This window comes from Aulostomus chinensis, chromosome 7, assembly GCF_037954235.1.
Source record: "Aulostomus chinensis isolate RoL2024-O1b breed Wild chromosome 7, RoL_Achi_v1.0, whole genome shotgun sequence".
NCBI classification, from domain to species: domain Eukaryota; kingdom Metazoa; phylum Chordata; class Actinopteri; order Syngnathiformes; family Aulostomidae; genus Aulostomus; species Aulostomus chinensis.
This window is the reverse complement of record NC_141326.1, coordinates 19,768,135-19,787,746: the sequence shown is the minus strand read 5'-3', so window position 1 is coordinate 19,787,746 and position 19,612 is coordinate 19,768,135. Positions and strand designations below refer to the sequence as shown.

General features: G+C 42.2%; 1 protein-coding gene across 3 annotated transcripts in view; it reads right to left on the bottom strand.

The window, feature by feature from the left end:
• Nucleotides 1–19,612, bottom strand: part of roraa (RAR-related orphan receptor A, paralog a) — a 181,786-nt gene that overhangs the window by 43,860 nt on the left and 118,314 nt on the right. For 2 of the 3 annotated variants that reach the window (XM_086209023.1, XM_086209022.1), the window contains one exon: nt 17,830–17,859. In XM_086209023.1, the coding sequence (XP_086065149.1) occupies nt 17,830–17,859 (30 nt within the window). Of the gene's footprint in view, nt 1–2,257; nt 2,418–17,829; nt 17,860–19,612 lie in introns of those variants that run through there. The other variant, XM_086209024.1, reaches the window with a different exon arrangement.

The window sequence follows — 19,612 nt, the reverse complement described above, 5'->3', positions numbered from 1 at the left end:
TTTACCTTTTCTGTCGATACACACATCAAACAACTTTCTTTAATTATGTAACTGGAATTTTCATTTTAATTGTGCTGAGTAGGCTGACTAATTTGCATGGGGTAATGAGAGGGATGTTTCCATTACAGGTAATTAGGTACTTGAGAGACAGTGGTGGTGTGGTAGAGAGGCTGAACAGAGAGGGAGGTGGGCAGGGAGTGTGAAGGGTACACACAAAAGCCCCAGAAACACAGAGGTGTTTGTAGTACTACCATTGTTTCGCGCTGTTCAGCGCAGATAACAACGTTAAATATAGTTGTATCAACACTGTCACCAATACAGTGATGCTAAACCTGCAATGCACGCTGCTGAACATCCATTTCACTGACCATTTCCAGGGAAAAAAAAAGAAAAAGCGCACTACTGCTCTTTAATTTAGTTTCTAATTATGCTGCTTGTTCCCATTTTAATTAAAAGTCTGACTTTGCCACAATATTCTATCATTAAAATTCTATCCCATCAGCCTGGAAAGACAAAAGGAGAGAAAACACAAACTAAACAGGTTAAATTTTCAATTGACGGCCTGTCTGTTCGTGTCTAAATTCATTTCCTTATCACTTTAAAAATGTATTTTTTAATATGTTCTTGAGGCAAGGTCGGAATGTACTCGTCATCATTCAAAAACGGCACAAGTTAAAGTAATTACAGGTGTGTCAAACAGCACAGGACACTCAATTCCATGCAAAAAAATGTCTGATTTCAATAAGACCTCCACTGCAAACAGCATGTAAAGAACACAAGGTCAAAGGCCATCGTTCATATGTGTCTCACTAAATATAAGATTCAGCACTACACTTCAGTCACACAGACAAAAGAAAATGTCAATGAACCACATAAATACTCTTTACACATAAGAGAACAAAAGAGAATTAACACTATGGCCAGAGTCATATGAGCATGATACTTGAAAAATATAAACTATAATTAGAATAAGCAAGAAGTATTTATACAGATAAATTTGAATAAAGGGTAGTGCTTCCTTTTGATGAGTAATTACATGTAAAGTTGTCTTTTGATGCGTATGAAAAACAGCAGCAAATGTCAAACCAAATGATTATTTCTAGTATTTTCCGTGTAAAGCAGAATGACATCTGCTATCCCTCGTGATTCTTATCATACATGATTGTATCATGTGGGCATGTGAGAGCACATATGATGTGGGTTTTCACATTTGTCTACATGAAGGAATGCAAGTGTATTATGTGTGAAATTCATGATTGTGTGAGTGTGTGTCTGTGTGTATGTGTGCGTGCAAGCATGCATGAGAGAAGCTCGTGTATGACTGCACTTTTAGTATCTCTGTGCGTGGATGTTTGTGTGTGTGCATGTGTGTGTATGATAATGGGGGGGTGGGGGGGGTGGGGGGGTGGAAGAGTTGGGATTTGGCATACTAGATCAACATCACAGAGACTGGGAGGACCCAGTCCTGCTCTCATGGCCACACATGTAAACCCCACTCCCCAAAAAATAGGTCAGTGGAACACAACACACTTGCACATGATGCACACACACACACACACACACACACACACACACACACACACACACACACACACACACGCACCTCTATCAACTCAAAGAATCACAGTCTGCCAGTCGCGCCAGTGCCTTGTCGCCTGTCTGCGACCCACGTTCAACACTGCCACGCACATCTTCCCGCGGAACAGACACGTCCTCTGGACTGGAACAACAGGATTAAGGACTGTGCAGAAAGGAATAGCGACAGGAACCCCTCCTCCCCATCAACGACCCTCTGCCACCCCTCGGTGCATGCTACCTCACATCTGAACAACCCCCTCCCCCCCAAAAAAAACTTCTGCTCTGTAGCTGAGGAGCTGTCAGAGACGTGCAAAGATTCCACCGGCTGAGGTTTGCAGAGCACACAACAGTAGCAGAGAGAAAACACACACTGAAATGAATCGAAATCAATCACAGCAAAATACATTGACTGGATTTTATAAGTTACAAAAGCTCATTTTTTCTGTCTAAATAATAAATCTGTTCATGCATGAAAAATATTAGACAAGCTTAATTCAATTGCATGCATTCAGAAGCACTGTACTGTATTCCTCCCTCCCTTCCTCTCTTACTCGCTCGCTCTCTCTGTCACTCTCATGCCTTGCAAATGAAATGCAAAGAGTTGGCAGGCTATGAATAGCGAAGCTGTACTTCCCTACTTGTTACTCCGGCTGCAGGATAAGCATGCATTTTCTCTTACCTTTCATAGCTGAAATCACAAAATACATCATTAAGCTTCGAGTCCATATGAGAACAACTATCACCAGCGCAAAGCCCTCCACTGCTGTCTCAGCAGCAGCTGGCCAGCACAGCTCTGTCTCTCAGCCTCCGAGCATGACCACACCAGAATCCATGTGACTGTGACATCAGTGTTCATGTCTGACTGCTCCCCACCCACTAGCCTTTGATTGGCACAGCGTGCAGCCAGTAGGGGCGCTGAGAGCTCAGGCAGGGAAGCTGGCCGTCTTCCCACTGATTGCAGTCAGTTCTTGTATGCTGGCTTGCTAGACACAGCACACTCTCACTATCTTCTCTGTCTTATCTTTCTAGTGAAAGGATAAAGTCAGAACCAGTTCTAGCAGACACTACTTTTTTACATCTTTCTTTTATTCTCTTAATTTTCTGCCTAAATTAAAATGGTGTAATGATATGGAAAAGAAAAAAGAGGGAATGAGAGAAGGAGATAGAAAAAAAGCGATGAGGAAAACACAATGCAAAAAAGGGGGAGGATGCATAAGAGGGGATGTGTGTGTTTTTTCACAGCCAAAAGATCGAAGTGCTCTGCTCCTCTCCTCCTCCCTGTCTGTATATGAGTGATCAGTGTGAGGCCAGATGTCTGCGAGCAGCGGTGGGCCCTGCACAGAGGGAAGATGAGTGGAGCCTCAGCTTCTTCCCCTGACCTCTCAGAGGACTTGCATGCCCCTCTCTCTCTCTCTCTCTCTCTCTCTCTTTCTCTCTCTCTCTCCACACACACACACACACACACACACACACACACACACACACACACACACACACTCTTTTGACAGGTGAAGAAGGGGAGATAGTGGCGAAAGGGTTTGGATGATCCCCTCCACCCCACAGCGACCGGGCGATGAGTTTCTTGCTATCATTCCTTCTTCTTTCCCGCCTGTGCCCCTCACCTCCTGCTTACCATTTCTCTCTCTCTCTCTCTCTCTGTCTTTCTCTCTCTCTCCTCCCCCTCTCCTCGCTCATCCTCATATGATAATCTGTTCTGACTCCTAACCAGCTGCCTCTCTCTGATACAATATTCTGGTTTTAGTGCAATCCAGCCTTGGCCAATAACCACGTTGCATTTGGCATTTCCATGAATAAGCTGGTGCTCATATCATCTTGTCTCAAGACAAACATCATACAGCTTCAGTTTCAGACAAGGCAATATAAAATTAAAAGGACATTTTTTTTACCACGCATATTTCTAATTTGAAGAGTGTGGAGGCTCATTTCTCTAGTTTTTTTGGCATCAATATCACTGTAGTGCAGCTGTACATTCGCCCGAGTTATGATACTTCCACAGGGAAGAACTGCATGTGAGCAATGTGATTGTAACAGACATTTTTGAATTTTTATTTATTCCTGCTCTACTGTCTCTTTATTCATTTCATGTCTTCTACTGTGTCATATTGAATAAAGGTACGTAACCGTAAATAATACGGAAATGAGGACTCAGCAGCTTGCAACATAAATCTTCCCATGACAACGTTTCATTAGGACCTCTAGGATCCATTAGGGACAATAAACATATTAACTCACGTTGTGTCAATGCTGGTCTCTTATTGCACACCGTCTAATGAACAAAATTTCATTCAGAGGCTGATAGCATCAAATGGAGCGTGCCCAGGATACAAACTCGACAGACGCTGGTAAACTATTCAAAACACTGTGATGTCAGAGAGAGAGAGTCTCATTTTGATGATGGCATCTCCTGACAAAATCTCCCCAGATGGCCAAGATGCACGCACAAAGATGTTTAAGTGCTGCCATGTATACCAGAGGTTACCACACAGTAGTGTAACGCTGAGCCACGAGTTTAGAGTCAAACACAAACACACCCATCGAGTCTATTGGCTGGTTATCAAAGACAATCTGTGAAGAGGATAACGTCCAAGTGTCAGGAGACGGCTGGAAAGAGCAGTTCTTTTTTCTTGTCAATCTTTTGTGGTTAATAATTAATGAAATACCAAACAATTTAAAAATATAGTTGAAGTTGCAAAATAAGACACAAACATGCGCGCGCACGCACGCACACACACACACACACACACACACACACACACACACAATAAAAACGTTCATAAATGCAGGTTGCCAGAATGACTTATATTGACCTTTGACGGACTGATGCCATCTAGAAACCATAGCAATTTTGACAAAAACATGGGAAATCAGATCAAATCAGAACAGTAAGTGTGTGTAAGTGGTGGCTGAGCCATAACCGGGATCAAGCAGTCAAAATGCCTCGATCGACATCACAATGACCTGTGACAGAATGCTTATGTGAATCCGAATCATGATCCGTGCCAAAACAAAACCACTTTCAGCAGCGATCTCTCAGCGCCCAGCGCTCACTTTTATGGATGTTTGTGTTGGTGTACGCGTTGAGTTTGTGCATCTTGAAAAAATGGCCTTTGGCAGATTTTTTTCAGTCAACAATAAACTCAACGAAGCACTCACAGGGACTTAATATCAATTGGTTTGCTTCTTCACATCTTTATTGTTGTGAGTATTACTTAGATCATTCACTTCCGTGATTATGTCAAACATGAGTGTAAAAACAGCGCAATAAATAATCTGTACAGCCATAAACCACCGTGGATAAATGTAAACGTGTGTCTTCTGTCATTAAATGACGACAGGAAAAGAGGATGTTCTTTGTTTTCAGCTCTACAACAAATATAGTGCCTCCAACTGTACATAATAGTGGTTAAAAGCCTGTTTCTCCCCGAGGAGAGATGTTTCCAGCTAAGCTGCTTCATTTGCTCTTGATCACATTCTCCCCCGACTGCTCCACATTACCAGTGACAGAATGCCAATATGCTGCTGATACATGTTCATTAGAGCATTGATTAGGCCTCAAAGGAACTGATGGTCAAATGTCTGTAGGCAATAATGTGAGGCAGTTAAACCATCGATGGAAGAATTTCTTTATGCTCTGAGCTGAAATAGAGATGAAGTTGCTGTCAACACATTCCTATTAGACACTGATGTGATCCAGGCAGTGTACACTAAGTTTCTGCACCACTCAGGTCTCGCTCCTCTGATTCAAGCAAATGTATTTCTTGTAAACAAGCCTCGTGGAATTGAATTCAATTGAAATGAGGTGCTGGAGCCCCCCGGAGGAGCGGAGAGGACCAGAACTGATAATAGCCTCATTAGCAGTCTGTCAGTAGCCATTCCACACACAGACTCACCATGCAGCTGATCCACGTTAACTCCAACCACTCTGGCCTGCCGTCTGAGACCAGGGACCTGTAGTCTGCATGCTGTTGCACTCTAAGGCTTTTGACCCCACAAGACAAACAGCTACGAAGTTCCTCATTTTCTGCCAAATCTTGTCAGGAGATAATTATACTGAGGCTTATAGTCCACCACAAGCCACCTGGGTGTTTGGAAGTGTACCGCCACCAGCCTGAAGCGGCGGTAGAATTAACAAGCTCCAACAGCCACTCCATGAAAACAATACAGATCAATTTAATATAGATGCCAAGGAGTGGAGGGCATAATATTAGAGCCATAACAGCACCAGCCCACACCACACAATCATAAACCAATTTAGGGCCATTCCAGGCAATTTCCTGAGGGCTTCCATCTGTGGAAAGACTTCAATAAATCACACAGACAACAAAAGGGAATATATATTTCAGTGAAAACAGGGGACACTCTTGGGTTATGTCCAGGGGAGTGCAGAGTGTTGCATTTAAAGAGAGGTTTGAATAAGAAACACGCTGCCGCTGACTTTTATGATAGGATACGGTAAATATGTTAAGTTCTTTTCCGTGGAGCAGCTCAGTCTTTCTCGCGAGCTGTATGGCTGCCAGGGCCAGCTCCAAGATTTTGGTGACCCTAAACGAGATTTTATTTGTGGCCTAAAAACACTCAAGAATGCAAACCCTGACATTGCACTAAACCTTTTTTTTCCCAATGTTCTTTTTTTTAAATGAGTAATTTCTTCTTTTTTCTACCCTCAAGCACCAGATTTGAATTTTCTTTAAGGAGCCATTTTTGTAACGTTCTGCGGTTCCTTACTGAGTTTTGGTGAAATACAATGCATGGGGGGAGATTTATGCTCACCTACACGCTCTCAAACAACAGAGACATTATGTGACAGTGTTTGGCATCGACCAAATGGCTTCTGTAAAGTAGATTGATATCCTGACAGCAGACATAGGAACTGCATGGCAAAGGGCAGAACATTATCTGGCAGGTGATCGGAGGAACCATTTTTATAACACCATCAGAACATAAAACCCGAAACCAGTTGGTAGAAGAGTGAAAACATCATTTTCATTGAGAAACAACTTCAGTGCAATTCTTTTCTCTTCTCCTTTTTAAGAATTACTCTCCAGTTCTGATGTAACTGGAACTTCATCAGGAGGCGCCACTGCTTTTCTGTTTATTGTCACTATTGTCGTCACAACTAAATTCTGGTCCTAGCTCTTCAAAGGAGGCCGGTCACGACTGCTGGTTTTGAACACAAAAGCATGGTCTCACAAAATTCTGCTGCCTCACAAGCTCAGTAAATCTCTTTGTTACAAATTATTTTTTTGTATTGATTGGAAAATGACTAAAATGTCAAAACATAAAGCTGATTACCTGAAACATTTGAATCAAAGCCACACTTAAGTAAGCTTGTTCATATTTTCAAGTTACCAAATTGTTTTGAGTGTGTTAAAATGCCAACAAGCTAAAGAAAAAAATCAAAACAAAGATTTTTTTATGTACTGTTATCAATATTTTGTGAAAATGGATTTTAATCAGGCTTGGAGGTAGAGTGACTGTCTAGCAACCGAAAGGTCGCTGGTTCGATCCTCACTTCCCCTGGTGACCACTTCCAAGAATCCTTGAGAAAGATACCGAACCCTTAATTGCTCCTGATGGCCCTGCAATGGACTGGCGACCCGTCCAGGGTGAACCCCGCCTCTCGCCCAATGTCAGCTGGGATAGGCTTCAGCCCCCCCCCCCCCCCCCCGACCTTTAACAGAAAATGGATGGATGGATTTTAATCAGTATAAAAATATAACTTATCATTCTCAAACAGATTATTAAGTCAAGGTATCAGTGAGTGTATGAAACCCAGCACTAGCAAGATAGCGAGTAAAAGCAGTCAAAATCAAGTTTTGTTTTTGTTTTGTTTTTTTACAACTTTACAAGTTTCTCAAATGACTCAATATTAGTGAGTGCTGCCCCTCATCCTTTCTATGCACAGTCGCCCCAGGCCGGCTCAGCACAATTCTCTCCCTCTCTGTCTGTCAACCGATGCACATACACACAAACACAATATTTATAGAACAGAGGGGGTCAAAAGGAAGAGATATGAAAGCATATCATTCCTACATAGGTGAAGTGTACACCTGTCAACTGTCATATAATCAAAATCAACAACACAGCACTTATAGCGAACGGTTGACAAGGCTACAGCCCTTTTTGTTTTACTGCCACAGTTATTTATGGAGCTAAATTATATTATATATATATATATATATATATATATATATATATATATATATATATGAAACACAACAATAAAATTTCTGCTATTTCCAAATCAACTGAATCAAATGTTTTAGTTGTAGAACAATTTTGTGTGTACTCCGACCAAACTTTTCATAATTTCTTTCACTTTAAATGAACCCTCGTAGGGTAGAAATGAGTTGTGACAAGAGGTTGTGAACAATATATAATCTGACCTGAAAAGATTTAAGACACTGAGATGTTGAGATGTTAGGTGTAGAGGCTGTTTAGTTCGTTACTGTCATTTCTCTGCTTGATTTAGACTAAGTGGAATGTCAGGCTATTTCTTTAAGGGCTTCGGCTGCAACAAAGGTGTTAGAAATCTTTCCACTGCAACTGCATGGAAAAAAAAATACACCACATGAAGAAAGTTTATGAACAAAGATTGTCATTTCATACATGAATAGAATAAATCAGTGAACTCATTTGGTTTATCAGATGAAAAGACAGATCATCAGAGCTGGAAGTGGGATCTTATATCTCTCACAACAATCTGTCAATAGATCAATCGAAATCAGATTTAACAATGAAGTGTAGTGCATCTCTTTTGTGTGAGGCTGCCCTTGGGGACACAGAGGGAACTGGATAGGAGGAAAGAGAGAGAGAGAGAGAGAGAGAAAGAGTTAGAGAGCGAGCGCGAAAGGGAACGAGGTAGGGAGATTATCGCAGGCATGGCAGCCTGTGTGAGAGGCTTAGCCTGGCTATGCAGGGAGGTGGAACCCTGTGAATTCTAATGAACTGGCAAGACTCCCCCCCCCAAAAAAAAGAAAAAGAAAAAAAGAAAACCAGCTCCATCTCCATGGCATGAGGACGACAGGAGGGAAGGAGGAGGTGATTAGGGAGGCGCAGCCCCCTCTACAGCAAACCAAACAGAGCAGGTCATTTTCCCTGTGATAATTATGGCTATAACCAGGCATGAGGGATTGGTAATGGACCTGCTTATTCTTCATGCCCTGCAAAGGCAACCACTGAGCCTGTCAAGGGGAAAAGCATGATGATGTGTTTTTTTTCCCCCTATTGGTCGGGTGACTCGAGTAAGAGTTGCGACGGCTGTTGAAAAGGGCAGCAGGGGAACATGGCCTTTGAGGGAGAAGTTAACGAATGAACTTCATTATTGAGGAGCATACCAGGGAGACCCCCTGGTGTGTGTGATGTATTACCAAGCTTCAAACTTACACACTCCCCCAACATCACCAATATGGGGGTGGGGTGGGGGGGTGGGGTGGTGGTGTATGGGTGTGTAAACTAAAATAGTTAACCTTCTGGCTAAAGCCTAGAAAGAAAAGAGGAATAAGAAATAAGCAGCAAAGATATTTCACAAAAAAAAAAGGGAATTAAAACTTCTAAAAATGACTCAATTTGTCTTCGCTATTTAGTCTGAACTATTCCACCATTACTCCTGAAACACCTGAGTGAATAATGAGGCAGTGCTTCCTCCTGCAACTGTTCAGCACAGGAACCCTGAAAAGAATTTTAGCTTAAACCAACACATATTTAATGTTCTCGGTGACTTCAGGTAATGGTCCGGCGAGACACTCCAGTCAACACAACGTAGATTACTCTCATTTATTACAAAGCAGCTCTGTTCAAGCATGAAAGTAACTTCCCGTAACTTCTGTGAGCTTTATAAAAGACAAAAAAAACAAAAAAAACAACCAAGTAACCCACCAGAGGGAGTAGTGTTTTCTTCAAGATTGACGGAGATCTTCAGGCGATACGCGTGACGTGCACCATTTAGCCTTCCCCTTACCCTCTTTCACCACACCAGCGGTGAGTTTCTTTATGGTGGACAGGACGAAGGAGCTCTTTTACGGAGCGCACTCTCAACACTTTTACTTTAGACTTATGAGGATGCCATGGGTGCAGGGGAGTGATTCATCATTGGGTGTGCTCCTCTTGCACCCTCACACATTAGTAATGTGGTCCGCTGAGGAGGAGTCCTGTCATCAGTCTGTACCTGGACCCTCTGAACAAGGTAGGTCAACAGGAGGCAGCAGCAGCTGGCCCACTTTTAGTCTTTCACAGCACCTTTAAGTTTCCTCCGGCTCTGCTACAACTGACGGACATACTATGACCGGCCTGGTCAAGGGGAGACGCTGCCTCGGTGCTAGAACTGCTGTACTGACTATATCTGGCCACTGAGCTTGTCCTCCCGGTGCCCGACTAAAACAGACCAAATAAAACTTAATGAGCAATTAAAGTGAAACAGAAATACCGTCTTCCTTCAAGTGAGTGTAAATAGGAAAGGAGAAAAAAAAACGCAAAAACAAACAAGAAATGACTCATAGTTTGGATGAAAAGTTCCCAGACTTATCCATCTGAAACCGCCGGAGGGAATTTCATCACAAGACTCCCAAGTCTTCTGTAATACACACACACACACACACACACACACACACACACACACACACACACACACACACACACACACACACACACACACACACACACACACACACACACTAACTAAATAAGTGGCACACACCATCATCTGTTCTTTCATGTAACATAGAGCCACTTTAAATCAGCATAAGCTTTTGACCTTAACATCGCAGGTAATGCACATTTAAATACCTACCTCAGTATTCATGTTTGTCATTTTACTTGTGAAGATTAGGTGTAAAAAGGCTATTTGAAACCAAAACACAGGATTAAGGGATAATGCTGCTCTGTGTCTTGTGAGTCGACCTTGATTCTGTAATCCAGCACAATAATGGAGAACAGCATATTTCTCTCGCTTGAACATTCAATACTCGCACTGTAGAACAGCTCACTCTTATGTAATGGTGAAGGCATAATGGCACCACACTGAAAGATGAAGTAATCTGAATTAAGGTGGACTTCATTGTAATATCTGTGTAATAGAAGTGGGGCAGATTTGTACAAAACATTGTTGACAGTGAGTCACACTTGATTAGGTAGAAAAAGGAAGCTATACTGGAGAGAAATTGAATATAAAAAAGAACACAAGTGAATTGATATGACCTGCACTTTTAATGATCATGTTGAAAAATGATTTTTTTTCTTCCAAAGCTGCAGTCATTCACCACGTTATTAAGGACTTCACCACTTAATCAAAGAGGACGCCAATTTAGCAAGGTGCTAACTAAATGAAGGAGGCACCCGAGCACATTATATATTATAGAGCGTCGTGTCACATGCAGGTACTGTATGTATACATGCTCTACTCTCTTCTCCCAATCTGCCTTATTTTCCTGACTCCATATCTCCTTTCCCATTCCCCCCACACCCCACACCCCACACCCCCCTCTCCTCACAGTGCCGCAGACACAGTAGAATGAAAACCTGCCTTTGATGTCTGGGATCCTATAATGCTGAGCAGTAGAAATCCGCATGCCTGTTATCTGTAGAATCTTAATGATGACGGCTAACTTCACAATGGGTTAACCGCATCTCTCTGTTCTCACACTGCACACCCACAGTAGCACAAATTAATAGCAAGGGGGGGGGGGGGGGGAAAAAAACCCCAGCATTTCTCTAATAAAGCAGATTCAACAAAATCCGCACAATGCGATCAGCACAAATGTCAATGTATAATATCACCGAAAGCTTTTGTGAGCACTTCTGCTTTCTTTTCAGTACATGTAACTTTTTTTTTTTTTTTCCTGCTTCAGTTTTGGAACAGATCAACAGTATAGGTGGTGAAGATGATGGGATCCTCACTTCAATAAACATCCGCTGCTCGACATGCACACACACTTGTAGTTATGTATGTCCCCACAATATTGTTTCTTTCATTCTCTGAGTTAATTATTATATATTTACGAGTAAGTGAGGATTTGCTATTAAAATACTGAATTATTTTGCTATGTATGTTATGAAATATTCAAATTGAAGCATAAAACTCACAACGGACCCAAACTGAAAAATTTGTGAGGTGAAATATTTACCACTTACCACAAAGCTAAAATCTCCTATCATTTCAGAGTTTTGCAAATTTACTAATAGGAGAAAGGTGATCGCCTTTTATCTGTGTGGCATCTATGGGATGGATCATATTATTATATTTTTATAAGAGTTTAAATGTGACAAAAAATGTTAATCAAGAAAATTAAAAACATATTTCATCATCCAATGATGACCGTCAGTGAGTAGAGAAGAACTTAATTCACTTAAACAAGCTTCAAGTGCAAAATTTACACCAAAATTGTCTTTCTTCACTGGAACACCATGGTCATGGTTTTACTAAGTAATTTGATGGAACAACACTACTTTTCTTTCAGGACGTCATATTTTGTACGGTACAAATAAATTTAAAAATAACCCAAAGTCTGTTTGTCTCCAGAATAACTTTGAACCCAACCTATATCTTCAAACGGGGCCTAAAAAGGTATTTAAAAGTAGACGGTATTACAGGGACAATCTTACTCACTGTATGGTTTATTCAATAGTATTCTTCTGAATAATTCAGGGGTTAAATTAGAAATGTTAATTTGACTCTCTTTTATTCATGCGTCATATTGCATCAGAATTTTCACATCCTACAAAATCCATACTGGAATATTTCTGAAAATGGATTTTGTTTTCAGCTTTATTTTACTGTGACTGGTCACAAAATGCATTTCATGTGAAGATGTGATATCTGAGACGTAATGGTCAAAGCTCTGATCACGAGAGGAAGGTGGGTTTTGTGCGTGTGTGTGTGTGTGTGTGTGTGTGTGTGTGTGTGTGTGTGTGTGTGGCTGAGATGGAGAAACTTGAGATGCACAAAGACATTTAATTATGGCCCCCATCTTGCAGCCTCCCCATCAGCATCAGTCAGGATCAGATCTGCAGGCGCTCCGTGACCTCTCCCTCTGTCGCCCTCCATGAATCAACTCTTCCTTACATGCTGACACTTGTCCTGCGCTGAGTGTGTGTACAACATCGGAAAGTGATGAGACATCGGAAACCTAATGAGTGACGGATAACCTGCTCTTTGTGCAAAGGCTGGTCCGCTGAGCTCCGCGGCGATAGCGAAGCTGGCTGTGCCCTTGCAGACATGCCAACTGCTTCGCCTGGCAGACGCCACCATCTCAGCAACAGCTCTCGCTCACAGCCCCTCTCACCTGAGGCGGCAGACAGCCGGCAGAAGAGAAATCATCCACAGCAGATGGGGCCACTTACTATGGCTGGCCCGTCCAAGCATTGTGTTCTTGTCACATGTCACTTACTCTTGTTTTCTAGTTTGACAAAATTTCAAGACAGTCCCTTTCAGTTTGGGTGCGACACAAAAGGGACAGGGTGAGGAAAAGCTGACGAGGCCTCTCCTCGCTCCGGCTCAAATTCTCTGAAAGAGCCAGCACCAAGAGAAGAACCAGATTAAGAGCCAACAAAGGCAGAGCACCCCAGGCCCTATAAAAAAAAGCTGTCATGCACCCCTACGGCTCCCCTCACCACTTTTCCTCCTTATAAAACACTCTGGGCCCCCAGGAGGCGATACAAAGGAGCGTCCTCACCCAGAGAAACTTATGCAAAGAAAGTACATGTACAAAGGCCATTTGCAATTTCACAAAATGGCAGACATAATTCTTTTACTGACAAATGAGGGCCTGCCATATTGTGTTGGAGAGGAAAAAGTATGGCGGGAGAGGAAAAATGGAGAAAAATCATGCTGGCCTGGTTTACGACAAATAGATAGCTCTATTGATTTCCCTTTAACAGTGACTGTCCATCCCTCACTGTTGTGATTACACTGACCTATTTCAGAGGAAGAAGAAGAAAAAAAAAGGTCATCTATTATAGATTAAACCAAAACATCCAAAAAGAAAATACTCTCTTTTTTTTGTGGAACAAACAAATAGAGTACGATGAAACATAACCTACAGTACAGAGGGAGAAAAAGACTGTCAATTTAAGTGTTCAATGTTGCTGTGTGTGAAGAGGAATCAACAGTTCTAGTACCATGCTGAGAATCAAATAACTTTCCCCCTGAAAGAGCTGCTGTGCTTCGTGGGGCCCGGCATTGTCGCTTTCAATCCAACAAAAAAGCAACAACATTAAAATGCTATTTCAAAAAAAAAAAAAAAAAAAAGAAGAATTATTGCTCAAGTCACATTTAAACGTAATCATCATTTTTACAAGGTTTGGTAAGAACAAGTAGACTATATTTGATCATCTAGTGAGTGCTACTGTTTTGTGTTTCGGATACACTACAGTAGCTTTGTATGCTTTGTACTGATGATTCTTTTGTGAGTGTGTGTGTGTGTGTGTGTGTGTGCTCGTCCTGCTTCACTATGTTGGCGCCGCGCGTCGTCTCACTAGACTATCTCTCTCTCTCTCTCTCTCTCTCTCTCTCTCTCTCTCTCTCTCTCTCTCTCTCTCTCTCTCTCTCCTGTAGCTCAGGGGACTCTGGCTGGCTGATCTTCATTATCAGCCCTAGCTTAACAATGTACTGGATGCACTTCCCACATGAGTGCAACTAACAAATCCCCACAGAGCTGAATCAAGGCAACAATGTGATGAAATACCTTCAAACAATATGTGAGCATGGAACACGGAGCTATGCAGAGACAACTCGCTGCCCTGGGCGATTCCACAGGAGTGCGCCTGTTGCCAAGCAAAATTAGACAGCAACTGGGACATATTATTCTCCTAAATTGTCAATGTACAGCACTATTAAGAGCCATAAATCTCATGTTTGATCAACTGGAGAAAGCTCAGATCATACAACTTGGGTTATGCCGTGTCATTCAGGGGTAAAGATTTTAAAAAGGTGCAACCTGTCACTGTGCCACGTGAACACAGAGAGCATTATTGGCATTAACAATGTTGTTCACATACTTCTGCAAACACACTACTTTTATGAATGTAACAGATGCACAAATACATAAACTTCAACTCTAGATCCCTGAGTGAGTCTCACTGACTGACTGATATAATTTAACTGCAACTCTGCTGTCAGGCAGCGCACACGAATCTCAATCATCTTGCTTGCTCTAAAACAGATTGGCTCTACTATTACTATGTGAGTGCGGATCTCTGACGAGAGAAATTCAATACAAGCTGCTGGCAAATAAATGAAGACGCAGGAGCAAGGCCATGTTTCTCAATCAGTGTAAAGCTTCTGTCACCACAATGGAGATAAATACACAGTGAGGAAAACAAAAAACTCAACATAGTGTCTGTAAAGCTGAGGAGAGCGAGGCAGACTCTTTTTTTCCCTTTTTTCCTAGAGTTGCATTTGTGCTACTGCCTCCCTCTGGCCACTCCATTCCCAGCCTAAACTGTGATTTATACTTCATGTTAAAACAAAGTATTAAAGACCAACAAAAATGTCTTTGTTAGGCTTTTTTTTGTTTTACTTTTATATTTTGCTATTTTCAAATGCCTCCTTGCTTTTTTTTTTAAACTATTGTTTATACGATGGTTATTGTATGTTTTGTCTAATCCAAAGCAAACAGTACAGGTCTTGTGTTATCGTTATCGGACGGGGGGGGAGAGAGAGTAAGGTTTAAATGACGGTAATCGGGAGATCTGTTCAAAGAAGAGCATCCTGGTTTCAAGACCTGCATTTGTGCGTGTGTGTATGTGTGTGTTTGTGTGTATGTGTGTGTGTGTGTGTGTGTGTGTGTGTGTGTGTGTTAGCCAGGTCTCTGCTGTTTCGAACTGTGAGGCAGATCCTCACACTGCTGATGCTAGATTAGAGGTGAGACGTTTAATCTCAGTGTCATCAGCTGCTGCATCGGATTCTGCGCTCCACACCACCTCTCTCTCTCTCTCTCTCTCTCTCTCTCTCTCTCTCTCTCTCTCTCAACAGGTCCAAACAGAAACTCATCTCACAGCAACTCTACCCTGCCGAGGTGATATCTGATGTCCGCCATCAGTATAAGCAGAGAGAGAGGGAAAAAAAATACAATACAAAGTTGAAGCTCTTTATCTTTTGCTGTCACTTTATTTTTTTTCTAGCAGGCCATTTTAGGGACAGATCAACTGCTACTTTAAGTCTATACAGCATGAGCATCTATAAAGCTGTCAGGGACGTGTACAGGAAAACCGCAGCTGAGTTCTTACTGAGAATTACAGCTTTGCGGTGGGAGAGAGTATTGGCGAGGGGCCGGCCCCTTCAGGGCAACGAAGAAAGAAGGGGAGAAAAAGAGAAGAGCGGGTGCCTGCCTCAGACAGTCAATAAAGCAGCCTGAATAGGGAGAGGACACTCCAGTCATTGGCACGGTGATATAAGTATCTGTTTTCATCTAGAATACTTCATCTTCTGATAGCTCAATGATTAGTCCAGTCGGGTGGGTGGAAAAAGGCGAGAAGAGGAGAGAAAGCGAGGAGAGGAGTCTGCCAGTGAACAGCTGCCCCTGTAATTTATATTGATGAGGGGACTGGCACAGTGGGGAGCTTCCAGCAGTTTGATCACTCAGGCAGAGAGGGGAGTTAGTCAGAGACACGGGCCATCCCTGTGGTCTGGCTTGGACTGGGAAGACCTTGTAAACACATATACATATGCACATACATTACACATACAAGCTGGACGGACCAGCTCACATTACAAGAGGCGGTAATGGAGAAGGGAATGTTTTCAGTTTGGAAATAGAACTACAGTCTGGCTGTAACCATGTAGAGCAGAGTGTTGCTCCTCATTATTACTCCACCGGCCGTATAATCACGAGGATTCTCTCCCTTTTTCTAAAAGAAAAAAAAGACCTTCCCTCCACATTCTCAATGACCATTAACTGGCCCTTGAACTCGTTCTTGTGCACACAGCTCTGACGCGGTTCTACAGCTGCTTCCTATCTGTGAGGCACAGCAATCAACTACTTGTTAAGGGGTTTTACTTTGATTTCCTCACATGGACAAGATTTGAATATTTCTAACTGAAATGAGACAGAATAGTCCAGTTTCTGCCCAGGGCTTTGAACCCAAGACTCCTAAATCATGCTCTTTGATTTGAGCCCCCTTCCGGTGTAGAGGTGCTTAGCGCCACACTAATTAAGATAGTGGGGCGGTGGATGGTGGGTCAAAGCGTTTCTGTTTTACCTTGAAGATACCCTGACACAAACACAAACATACGCACATACACGCACAAATACACACACACACAAAAAATACCATAGCGCCTCCAGACAAGCAAATAGCTTAACACACTCATGGTGCTGTTTTGACGGGGTTGTTTGAGAAAGGTAGAGCTGTCTAGCGTAGAAGATCATATCCTTTGCCCTGCTGTCTGATGTAAGAAAGAGCCGGGGAGTTTTACAAGGCAGGATGCAGCCGCTCACAATCTCTCACAATCTGAAACACTCCAACTGCTCTTACAGAAAAGCCCTCTGGCCTTCCCTCTCCACAAGTTTCATCAGAGTGATCAGAGTAAAAGGATAGCCTTCACGGCTAGTTTCTGCCATTCACACAATAGGGTAGGAACACACACATGGATATCTATACACACACACACACACACACACACACACACACACCGCTGTGCACTACACAAAAGTGCTTTAACACGCTTTTCGATTGCACTTCACATGTGTCAAAATACAAAACAAATCTCTTGGAAATCATTGATTTCTACAGGTTTGACTGTTCATCATTTCTTCATGAGAAGACTGAAATTGAAAAGACCAAGCCTGTGTTCGGTTGGCGTATAAACAAAGAAACCTTGCAACTCACATGGACACATACTGTGCCTGTATCTTTAAACTGTTTTGATATGATCTGTACTTGAAGAATATAAACATCTGATAATTAATGCAGCCTTAGAGGTTACAAACCACCACACAACCCCACATCCGTGTTGTTCAGCTGCAAGAACTTGCAGAAAACAAAGAGGTGCTTCAGCACAGTGGCTGCTACATCTGTGCATGATTATCAGACAGTCATAAGACTGCACAGCATTTAAATTTCCTCTCTGGGGTTATCATCCCAATCTCTACGGGGCTGGGATGAAGAAATCCAAAATACTGAATTTGAATGGCACGGATTTAGTTGGAAGTATTGATTAAAAACAACAGATGGGAAAAAAGGGTTGACATAAAAACCAACTCAAACGTTTGTAGTATGTGTCATTGTACTTACAGGTGTGTGTCTTCTTTGTTACTGAGATACCTGCAAAGAGAAAACACATATGATTACCAGCATAGTCACACGACAATGAACACAATCCACACTGACAGCATCATTTACATGTCACTGTTATGTTTTTTTTTTTAATGTTCAGTTAAAGATGGCAGTGATGAAGAAAAAGACCCTGTGATCCAGCAGACTGTCACTGTCCAAGGTCAGTGAGGTGGCAGGCCTGAGGCCATTGTGTGTGTAGGCTGGTGTCTGACCTGCAGACATGCATCAACATCCACAGTAAGGTGACTGAAACTCCCTCCTCCTCAGGGCAGTGAATGAATTCATAATAAAAACAAACAATATTTGTAATGCTAATGTGCTCAGCAGTCACACTGATTGGACCTGAGCACATGACTAAGTCTCTGGCTCCGAGAGCAACGGAGGCACTTTGACCTCGACGGTGGTTAGTTAAGCCTTCATTTAAACACGTAGTCTCTGTTAGATCAGGGCTTCTTTTAAATGCGTAGTTTTTACTATATAAACTATTACACTGGCTTATACATGTAAAAATAAAATTTGAAAAAAAAAAAGCTATCTGTAGAAGGGAGGGTCAAATTTGCGTCCGTGCATGAAAAAACAGTGTGCACCAGGTCAGCTCAGGATGCATCACTAACTACAGGGCACTCTGAGCGGGTAGACCTCCACCAAGGAAAACACAGTCAAACTCAATGTAAAAGAAATCCCACTACTTTTCATTTGTTAAATGGACCTGCCTTAAAATGGCCTTGGTTCCTCGGGCCCGCGTTACAGTACAGCTCTCAAGCACATCTGATGAAACCTCATCGTTTTTGTGCAATCCTGCTGATAGACAAACATCTGCTGAGAAAATCATCTTTGCATCACTATCACTAATATCTGGTTTACTATTTTGTTTATTACTAGTAAAGGTCCTCTCTTTTTTGAGAAATATTATATTTACAGTATATTAGTTCCTTGTCTTAAAAACGGTTCCTCAAATGCACTCTCTCCTCTGCACTGCTGTCAGCAGCCAATTCTTGTCAAGTGCCTCAGCCAACTCCTGCTCCAGTATAAATAGTAGACTGATACAGAGGCCAACGCGTGTACGGCCGAGTCAGAGATTAAGGAGCAAGAGCTGGACCAATACGGATTATTGCAAGGCCTGGACCTGGTTTGATTTTACTTTTTGTCATAGATTCATTGTGAACTACATTAAAAAAAGGCCTGTTTGGGTAAGAGCCTAGTGAGCCTAGTGAGCTGCAGTACAAGAGAAACAAATGGACAAAAACATGGCACTTGTAGTTAATTTAGGATTTACTGTATACTTAAGAACCAAAGAAATATAATCTGTGCCATACTGCATTGCACTGCATCATGTTCTTTTGCAACACATTGAATCATACTGAATCACATTATGTTCAATCAAATAATAATGAATTGAACTGCACTGCTATGGAGGTGAATGGTATCATGTTGCATCGGTAGTTGCTTCATTAACAGCCGTGGCAGCATGTGGCTGATGTTTTTTCTTCTTCTTCCTTTGTGTGTCTGTCTATGTGTGTCAACGAGGCAAAGTCTCAACCTGGAGATGCTAAGAGGATCACACCCGACCACACAAGCCACAGTGTTTGCAAAGTGCCGTAATGTCACAAACATGCGAGATGAAGTCACAAAACGTTTCAGGTGTGGAGAGAAAAATGGGAGCTGAGGTCCGTAATGATTGTGGTGCAAGGAAGGGCACTAGAAGAAGTGGGGGATTCCATTACAAGGTGGACTTCAGCAT